At 48.4% G+C, this 10,471-nt stretch overlaps 1 protein-coding gene across 1 annotated transcript in view; it reads left to right on the top strand.

The window, feature by feature from the left end:
- The first annotated feature begins 555 nt into the window (after positions 1 to 555).
- The window catches only part of Rcor1 (REST corepressor 1), a 66,235-nt gene continuing 56,319 nt past the window's right edge, over positions 556 to 10,471 (top strand). The window contains exons 1-2 of the mRNA XM_040742448.1: positions 556 to 1,079; positions 1,153 to 1,212. Of these exons, the coding sequence (XP_040598382.1) occupies positions 797 to 1,079; positions 1,153 to 1,212 (343 nt within the window). The 5' untranslated portion in view covers positions 556 to 796. The remainder of the gene's footprint in view (positions 1,080 to 1,152; positions 1,213 to 10,471) is intronic.

The following is a 10,471-nucleotide window of genomic DNA, read 5'->3' as shown; positions in this document are numbered from 1 at the left end:
CCTCTTTGTATGGAGCCCATTCAAACTGTGCGCGTACTCCTCCGCGCGAGGGGGAAAGTAGTCCCGACCTTGCCCGCGATTTCTGTTCTCGCGTCGGGCACATTCACTTGGGGAAGCCGATGGGGCGCTCGGCGGGATCCCTGGGGGAGGTGGCGCGGGGCCCACGGGGTGCGCGCGGAGGGAGCGGGGCGCCGGGGGGAGGGGGGAGGGGGCTGGCAGGGCGGCTAACTCCTCGCTGTTGCCTCGAGAGATGGATCATGGGGCGTAGAGCGATCGCAAACCTCAAACCACGTACAGTGGGCGATACGCGTCAACCCAACCCGGCCAACGGAAGCGCGGAGCCTCCTGCCCCCCCCACTTCCCCGCGCTCCCGCCCCCGTCGCCTGACGGACGCGCTCCGGGACCTACCACGCGGCCGCCTGCCGCCCGGATCCCGCGAGAGCCAATGGGAGTGCGCGAGGGCGGAGCCTCCGCGCGCCGGGGTTAGGCTGCGCGCGGCCCTCCCCCGCCCAGGCCCCGCCCCTCCCCCCCGCCCGCCCGCGGCTCCCGGAGTAGTTAGAGCCAGCGAAGTGCGGGCGGCGATGAGAGCCAAAGTTGCGCTCCGTTCGGCGTCGGGGGCCTGAGGCGGCTCGTCGCTCCGCCCGTCTGGGCCTCCGCTAGCCCCAACTCGCGCCAGCGGGTCCCGCGCGCCCGCCCGCCCGGCCCGGCGCCCACCTGCGCCCCCTGCCCGCGGCCCGCCGCCCGCGCCTCGCGAGCCGGGGTCCCCGTCACTTTGGCCCGGCCCCGGGCCCCGCCGATGCCGGCCATGGTGGAGAAGGGCCCCGAGGTCTCAGGGAAGCGGCGAGGGAGGAACACGGCGGCCGCCGCCGCGTCGGCCGCTGCCTCGGCCGCCTCGGCCGCCGCCTCGGCCGCCGCCTCAGCCGGCACCGCCTCCGCCTCGGCCGCCGCCGCCGCCTCGGCCGCCGCCGCCCCCAATAATGGCCAGAATAAAAGTTTGGCGGCGGCGGCTCCCAACGGGAACAGCGGCAGCAACTCCTGGGAGGAGGGCAGCTCGGGCTCGTCCAGCGACGAGGAGCACGGTAGGTGGCAGCCGCCCCCGCGCCCGGCCCGCGCCCGCGCCCGCGCTGACCGCCGTGCTCTGCTTCCCCGCAGGTGGCGGCGGCATGCGCGTGGGACCCCAGTACCAGGCGGCCGTGCCCGATTTCGACCCCGGTGAGTAGCGAGGGGAGGGAGCCCGGCGACAACTTTGTTTTTGTGCGTGTTGGCCTACGGTCCGCGGGGGCACGCGGGGCGCGAGGGCAGGCGGCGCCGCACGCTCGCACACGAGTGTGCTGCAGCTCCGGGTGCGGGGAGGCCGCGGGCCCCGGTGGGGACGGTGCCCGCCCGCTGCGCCCCTGGCCCTGAGGGGGTCACTCCTGGCCGTGCCGGAGTGGGGTGTCCCTGCGTCCAGGTGAGGGGCGCCGGGGCCAGGACGGGATCCCGGGTGGCAGTGCTGGAGAGTTGGCGTCCTGGGGCGCTCGGACTCAGGGCTCCGCAGAGACTTCTTACTCCGAACCGTCTCCCAGTGTTAACCTGCCAGCCTTGCGCTCTCGCTGTCCCCCTGACTCCCGTCCCATCCCATCCCGAGGGCCAGTGGAGTGACGATCTCCCCGTCCCTCCACCCCAATCAGGTAATAAAAGAAGTGTGCTTCCAGAGAGCATCTGCCTAGATAAGAGAGCCTTGCTTGTGGCTGCTATTTTGGGATCTGTTTGTAAATGTGTGTGTTTCCTTTATTTCTTTTTCTTTGGGGAATGGGGTGGGGAGGAAGAGGTTGTGAAAGAATAGAACCATCAAAAGCTTTAGCTAACCGACCTTTTCAATCTACTAGAAACCCCTGTCTCTAAGAATGGGGCATCTCACTTCCCTTGCTGCTGATCTGTGTGGAAGCAAATTTAAAGGGGTACCGGGGGGGGGAATCCTATCAGACAAAGGAATTCGCTGGATTTTAGTGCCCATGATTCTATCCCTTCTCTGTATGAGACTGTCTTTAAAGGTGGTGGTTACTGGAAATGTTTGAAAGGACGTGGGTTTTGTTTCAGAAATAAAATTCAAAAGACAGTCTTGTACAGCTAGAGTGAACCGTCCTGGTTGGAGGGCTTCAGAACAGGAGGTTTTTCTAAGTAGGTTATACCACTGGTTTGAAAAGATAAACGCTTTTCCTTGGAAACAAGACTGCAGAAAATTGCAAGGATCTGGTCCTTGGGAAAGGAGATTGCTTTTAAGTTGTTATTAAGGTACTGAACTCTATGTTTAGGTAAAAGTGAAAATACAGAAGAGGGGGTTCTGGATGAGTGTTTGGACACCCCGAGAATAAATGAGCAGTCTAACTCCGCTCTCCCTGATTTGTTTTGTAAACTTAGGGGAAACCATCCAAAACACGGGCATCTTTTTCTGGGCCTCACTTCTCATTTGTGAGTGACAGGACAGAGCCAGGTTTTGTCATGTGTCCTGTCCACCCCCCACGCCCACCCCCCCTTCTGAACAGAGCTCCATTCCTGGCTTGGCCACCAGGGGAAGCATGCTGTTTTTTGGTTACAGTTGACCCTATCCTTATTTTGTAGGTCAAGTCTGTCTGCAGTAATACATAAACATAAAGCCACAAAGTTTCTCTCAGGAATTGTTCTTAAATACTGAATTGAGCAGACCTTCTGGAAACATGGTCATTTGTCAACACATTTTTGTTACATATTTTGAAAGTTTATTTAATTGATTGGTAGGACTGAGGAAAGGACATGCTCAGTGGTTGTAGGTCATGAAGGTGCCTGGTGCCTTTAGAGTTAGACTCTTCTTTGAAACATCAAGTGTAATAGAATAATTTTTGAACTCTTGGGACATTTTTGGTTTTGTGACATAGGGTGTCTTTATACGCCAGATGTGATAGTTAATTTTATTTATTTTTGTTGTGCTGGGATTGAACCCAGTCCTTAGACATGCTAGACAAGCACTCTGTCACTGAGCTACATTCTCATCTTGTCTTTGTACTTTTGATGGGGGATATATTTGTTAGCGTCTTAACAGTCTAGAAAGTAAAACATTGTAAATGTTTTCACAGAAAGCTTTGTTGCCAACTGATTGTTCACATTAATATTTCTAAATGTACTATTTTGTGTTTGAGTTAATCTGGAAAGGAATTTAACTGCTATGAAATTATTTCAAACCTTGCTTTTGTCAATCTGAGCACTGGGGCACATTCGTTTACTATTTCCAAGTGATTTTTCATGCTGTCCTTTAGGGTTTTTGTTCTATCTATCTATCTATCTATCTATCTATCTATCTATCTATCTATCTATCTATCATCTATCTAGTTTTTCTTTCTCTGTGTAACAGCTCTGGCGCTTCTGGAACTCACTCTGTAGGCCAGGCTGGCCTAGAATTCACAGAGATCCATCCGCCTGTCTCTGCCTCCCGAGTGCTGGGATTAAAGGCGTGGGTCACCATAGCAGGGATTGTTTTTCAAGATGAAAAGAAATCTGCCTTCCTCTGCCTCTCAAGTGCTGGGATTAAAGGCGGGTGCCACCATGCCAGAATGTGTTTTCATTTGTTGTAAAAATCAAAGGAGAGTCACTATGTAGCTCTAGTTGTCCTTGAGTTTACTAAGTAGGCCAGGCTGACCTTGAGATCACAAGAGCTCTACCTGCTTTTGGTTCTGAAGTGCTCGTTTTAAAGCTGTTAGAACAGAAATGGTGCAGCATCTTTGTTTCACACCAGTTTGCCTTTAGACACAAGACAGTTGTTGTTCCCGACCTCTTCCCCCAAGACAGGGTTTCTCTGTGTAGTCCTGGTTGTCCTGGAACTCTATAGACCAGGCTAGCCTCAAACTCAGAGATCTGTCTGCCTTGCTCTGTCTCCCCCTCCTACCCACTCCTCCTTTGAAATGTGTATGAGTGTTTTGCCTGCTCTTATGTCTGTATACCACATGTGTACAGTGCTTTCTGAGGTCAGAAGAGGCCACCAGACTCCCTGGAACCGAGTTACAGATGGTTGTTAGTACCGTATGGGTGCTGAGAATCATACCCAGGTTCTCAAAAGAACAGCTAGTGCTCTTAACTTTTGGGCCATCTTTCAGCACCACAAGACAGGGTCTTTATGTGCTTATAAACAGTGTCAGGAATGGTAGCATACACCTGCAATCTCACCTGGAAGGCTGAGGCAGGCTAATGAGCTCAAGGCCCTATCTTAAAAATGGAATCAAGGTTGGGGAGATGCTCTGGGTATGAGTACTTACTATGAAACAAGAGGACCTGAGTTCAAATTCCTAGCACCTACAAGAAAAAGATGGGCATGGCCACACATGTTTAACCTTAAGCTTCTATGTTCAGTGAGAGAATCCTGTCTAAAAAAAAAAGGTGGAGACTGATAGAGAAAAACCCTGACATCCAGATTCCTTTATACCCACATTCCTGTAAGCACACACACAAGGAAAAACAAGAACTAATGTGAAATCAAGGGTGTTGTTACTGCTTTTCTTTACTTCCTGATGAATGTATTGCTCTTTTCTTCTGGTGCTGGGGATCGTTCCAGAGTCTTGGCATGTTAATTACATGTTGCTGCCCAGCTATATTTATTTTTTTGAGACAGGATTTCACTGTGTAGCCCTGGCTTGCTATGTAGATTGGGCTAGCCTCAGATTTCCAGAGGTCTGCCTGCTTTTCTGCCTCTGAGTGCTGGGATCAAAGGTGTTCATCACCATGCCCAGTTTAGCTGCATTCTCAAATCCTTCTGCCCAAGTTTTTTTTTTTTTTTTTTTTTTTTTTTGGTTTTTGGTTTTTGGTTTTTCGAGACAGGGTTTCTCTGTGGCTTTGGAGGCTGTCCTGGAACTCACTTGGTAGTCCAGGCTAGCCTCGAACTCACAGAGATCCGCCTGCCTCTGCCTGCCAGGTGCTGGGATTAAAGGCGTGCGCCACCAACGCCCGGCTCTGCCCAAGTTTTGAAAGCATCTTATTTTATGTTTTGTCTCCTTACTAACATTTGAGTTAGCAGAAAGCGCCCCCCACCCCCACCCCGCATGGTCTCCCAAGTAGCCCTGGGTTGGCTGGCCTGTAACTTGTGGTGACCTTCCTTCTCCAGCTTCTTGAGTTCTGGGTTATAGGCAGGAGCCACCACGTTTGTCCTAGAACACTTTAAAAGACAAACAAATCAGACAAAAAAAAAACAACTAAGTAGTAAGATGTGTGAATGAACATTTTAAAGCCTTTAATGAAGACTGGCCTCAGCCTCCTGTATGTTGGTATGGACCATCAAGCCTGGCTTGATGGTAATTTTTGTTCAGGTCTGTTTTGCTTATTTGTAGAACTCATTTTGGCCTAATTTCTAGAGTGGTTGAAACTAAGAGTACCTTATCTTGTCCAAGGAGGATTTAATTCTGTCATCCCTCACAAATAGCAGGCAGATGGGGTTGATAGAGCACCGTAGTTCTGAAGTGCTCCTTGGTCCTAATCATTTAAGTGAGGCCTGAGCTAGGCCGGTGGCATAGTTAGGGATGAAATACTATCTCTGTTCACAAGGAAAGTCTTGACCCCATGGAGTCAAACACAATTCAGTGCTCAGCCTCCCCCTTTGACATGTGGTGTCCAGTCTGTGTTGTCAGACTATGCTGAGCCGTCATGAGTTTCTCTTGGAGCCTGTCCCGGAACTTGCTCTGTAGACCAGGCTAACCTTGAACTCACAGAGTTTGCCTGGCTTGTTGGCTTTTTGAGGTAGTCTTTTCTTATAGCATCAGCCAACCTTGAAATTGCCATCGTCCTCTTATGTCTGCCTCCAGAGTTTATAGTTAGCACTGGCTTTACCATGTCAGCTGACCTGTAAAGGTCTTACCTGTGCAGAGCAGCAGTTATAGGAACCTATGCTTATCTGCTTTTCACTGACTTGTTGTTGTTGTTGCATTTCTGGAAATTGAAATTATAGCTGGGCTTAATTACGGAGTTCCTTCCATAGCCTACTATTCCCCCTATTATTTAAAAAATTAAATCCATTCATTCATCCCATCCATCCCGTGACATTTGAATGTTAGAGGACAACCTTCAGGAACTGATTTTCTCTATCACATGGGTCCTTAGGATTAGGTCTGGTTTGGCAAATGTCCTTACCTGCTGATTGAGGCGACCGTCCATGTGTTCCCCCCTCCCCCAGTCTCATGTAGCTTATGCTAGCCTTGAGCTCACTGTGTAGTTGAGGATGGCCTACTTGTCTTGCCTCCACTTCCCAAGTGTTGGGATTATAGGTATGTGCCACCACCCTGGCAGCTATTCTCTTTTCTACATGAGGGAAATAGAGGCCTAGAAAGTTATAGTGATTAAAACTGTCTCAAGGCAAAGCCATCTGGACCAAACCTTATGTTTTACTGTTTTAGAACCTTATTACTGGGTTCAGGTAGTAGTATGAGTCAACTCTAATACACTTAGAATTTTGGAAAGAGAAGAGTTAAAAACCTTAAAAAATTGAAATGCTAAAATAGTTATTATGTATAATTTGATGGTGCCTTTTTTTGCGAATCACCATAAGGTAAGATAGAATTGTGAATACAGAATTATTAGTTAGGTGTGGTGACTCATATCTGTAGTCCTATATATATACAGGAGGACAGAGGCAGAATGAATCCCATGAATTTGAGGCCAGCTTGCGCTAGGCAGTGAGTCTCTGCTTCAGAACACCAGAAATTCAGGGGTAGTTGGAGAGATGACTCATTCATTAAGAGTACATAATACTTCAGAGTTCAGTTCCCAGCACTCACACGGCATGGCTTACAACCACCTGTAACCCAGCTTCAGGGAAATCCAACATTTGGCCTCATCAGCCACCTGTACTCTAAAACAAACGGAATAAAGAGTTCAAGACAAAACATTTCCAATGGAATAGTGCTCTGCCCTGAGACCGACCGTTGTTTGCCTAAGCCATATAAGGCCCAGCTAAAGTCTAATCTTCCCCTCGCTTTATTAGTTTGAATTGAGTTGTATTATTTCTGTGATTGTTTGCATCCCCCAAGAAGCAGGCAAAATCAGATGTGCAAATGATTCATTGGTGTAAATGCTTGTGAGGCTAATGGGGAAAGAGGCTCCAGTAGCCAGGAACTGTGACACGCAGGTTGTGACACCTGTGAAGGAGAGAGGCTTGAGATGGCAGTGTACTTGTAGCATGACTGTTGAGGGCAGGGACAAAAATGGCTCTGGTTTTAGATACTTGCTGACTCAACCATTGGCTGAGGCAAATTCTCTTTTGTGTGGATGTTGGAGAAGATCTGAACCTTCTGGGCAGCTTGGGCTGTTTGGGAACCCACTTCCTGTAGAAGGGAAATTGAGTGTCATAATTCAAGAATTCTGGAACTCTTGATTGATTAGTGGATTGATTTTTTTTGTGGTGCTGGGATCAAACTCAAGGTCTGTTCGTGCTAGGCGAGTGTTCCATCCCTGAGTTAGAGTCCCTGCCCTTTTGCTTTGAGACCAGGTCTGATGTGCAGCCCACATTGACTTTAAGATAAGACCCTGGCTCTCTCCTAGCTCAAGATGCTTAAATTTGCTGTATAGCAGAGGATGACCTTGAATGTTTGATCCTACTGTGATCCTACTGTCTTTACCTCCTAAGTAGGAGTTCGTCTGTATCTTTTGTGATGAGAGATACAATGTGTATCATTCTGTCTACTTACTAGTCTTTATATAAAATGATTCGTGCATATCCATCTATGTTGATACTTTGGATCTAGTATTCCCTAGCTCTTAAGGCACATGCATTCTAAAGCTAGCCAGGTAGGTAGATAGGTAGATGATTTCTCTCTTCTGTCCTTTTAAAGACTGCTTGCTGGATGATTGCGACGCACGCCTTTAATTGCAGTACTCAAGGCAGAAGCAGGTGGATCTCTGTGAGTTTAAGGCCAGCCTGGTCTACAGAGGAGATCCAGGATAACAAAAGCTACACAGAGAACCCCTGTCAGGAAAAAACAAAATAAATAACTAAATAAAATAATAAAATAAATACAAGGACTCCCTATGTATCCCTGGCTGGTTTGGAATTGGCTATGTAGTCCAGTGTGACCTCCGCTCCCCCTGCCTCTGCCTCCCTTCGTAGTGTTGTGATTACAGACGTTCACCATCATGCTCAGCCCCAGTTCCTTTGCTTTACCCTGCATTCACCATGGTACTAGATTTATTTCTTTCTCTTTTCCTTGTCTTCTTTTTTTTTTTTTTTTTTTTTTTGGTTTTTCGAGACAGGGTTTCTCTGTGGCTTTGGAGGCTGTCCTGGAACTTGCTCTGTAGACCAGGCTGGCCTCGAACTCTGGCCTCGAACTCACAGAGATCCGCCTGCCTCTGCCTCCCCAGTGCTGGGATTAAAGGCGTGCGCCTTGTCTTTTTTAAATACGCTTTTTTTTTAAAGATTTATTTATTTATTATGTATACTGTATTCTGTCTGCATGTATGTCCTCAGGCCAGAAGAGGGCACCTGATCTCATTACAGATGGTTGTGAGCCACCATGTGGTTGCTGAGAATTGAACTCAGGACCTCTGGAAGAGCAGTTAGTGCTCTTAACCTATATGTGTCACTGTAGGACTCTTGGTTTCTGAGGTGCATATCTCCAAAATGTGAGACCTGTTGTTTTTAGAACTTATTCTCTTCAGTTTATGTTAGTATGCTATTAACTGGTTGGTCCAAATTACAGTGTCAGATGAGAAGCCCTGGTTTAATGTCTGCCTAGCATGCAGTTAGAGTAGCATATTAGAGGTTAAAGTGAAGGCTTTGATTCCTGGAGTGGTCAGTTATTTTCTCAGAAGGGGTTAAAGTGCTGTGTTGGGCATTTGCCACTAGTGCATAACAGAAAGAAAGGCAGAGCATGTGGATAGAGGTGCAGCTTGTCATCACTGTCAAGAGACTGACAAAGTAATGGCCAGGTGAGTTTAGCACTCATTTGCACCAGATTTCTTTGTACAATATTATATTAGATCATTTAACCCTTCCCAAAGTCACACCAGGGAAAGTTACTGTCTTCATTTTCTGTATTCAGAACCCAAAAGTTAAGTTTTTGTTCAATCTGGAAACCTTCAGTAAGTTATTAACCCAGGCTTAAGTTGTCATGAGACATGAATAAGAATGGGCCAGGAGACCAGGCTGTGGTGGTGCATGACTTTAATGTCAGCACTTGGGAGGCAGAGACAGACAGATCTCTGTGAGTTTGCTGCCAGCCTGGTCTACAGAATGAGTTCCAGGACAGAGAAACCATGTCTTGAAAAAACAAAAAAAGAATGGTCCAGGAACAACCTATTAACAAGATAATCATTAGTTGAAAGATTTCAGTCCAGTATGAAACCAGAAAACCTCTTTAAGGAAAACACTTGGCAGTAACATTTTCTTGTACCCATAGACTACTTTTTTCCTCAATGATGCGAATTGAACCCAAGGCCTCACAGGGGGCAAGCACTCTATAACAGCTGAGGTCTTCAGCCCAGTTCCTCCTTTATTATATTTATTTAGTGTGTGCACACATGCGTGTAACCTGAGTGGAGCTCATAGGACAACTTGGGTCCAACATATGGGTGCTAAAGATTAAGTTCAGGTTGGTAGGCTGGGCTGCAGATGGCTTAAAGTGCTGAGCTGTCTTGTTGGCTCACAGTTGTTCCTGAGTGTTGTTAAGTCTTATGTGTAGCTGAGGCTGGCCTGTGGTAGGCCCCTGACTCCTGAGTGTTGTCAAGTCTTATGTGTAGCTGAGGCTGGCCTGTGGTAGGCCCCTGACTCCTGAGTGTTGTTAAGTCTTATGTGTAGCTGAGGCTGGCCTGTGGTAGGCCCCTGACTCCTGAGTGTTGTTAAGTCTTATGTGTAGCTGAGGCTGGCCTGTGGTAGGCCCCTGACTCCTGAGTGTTGTTAAGTCTTATGTGTAGCTGAGGCTGGCCTGTGGTAGGCCCCTGACTCCTGAGTGTTGTCAAGTCTTATGTGTAGCTGAGGCTGGCCTGTGGTAGGCCCCTGACTCCTGAGTGTTGTCAAGTCTTATGTGTAGCTGAGGCTGGCCTGTGGTAGGCCCCTGACTCCTGAGTGCTGAGGTTGCACATGCACCATCACGTGGGGCTTAAACTTCTGTTAGGTAGGAAGAAGGTGGCATCTTGTCCAGGGCTAGAAAGTTGTGCAGTACACCTGGATAGTCGTGAGTTCTGAGGTTTTCCTGCTCTTCCTGGACCTGGAGTACTTCCTGTTCCTGTGTTAGCTTCATGATTGTTAGTGTGATTCTTTAGTGTGTCACCTTTCCAGAGAGCCTCAATTTTTTTTCTTTTTTTTAAGATTTAATTTTGGAGGGCTGGCATGCTGGCTCAGCAGTTATGAGCTCTTCCAGAAGAAGGACTCAATCCTAGCACCTACATGGCAGCTCAAAATTGTAATTCCAATTCTGGGGATCCGACACTCACACATACATGCAGACAAAACACCAATGCACATAAAATAAAAATAGAGATTTAA

Source organism: Mesocricetus auratus, unplaced genomic scaffold (genome assembly GCF_017639785.1).
Source record: "Mesocricetus auratus isolate SY011 unplaced genomic scaffold, BCM_Maur_2.0 Super-Scaffold_15014, whole genome shotgun sequence".
Lineage (NCBI taxonomy): Eukaryota > Metazoa > Chordata > Mammalia > Rodentia > Cricetidae > Mesocricetus > Mesocricetus auratus.
The sequence above is the reverse complement of the archived record's forward strand: the minus strand, read 5'-3'. Positions and strand labels throughout refer to the sequence as shown.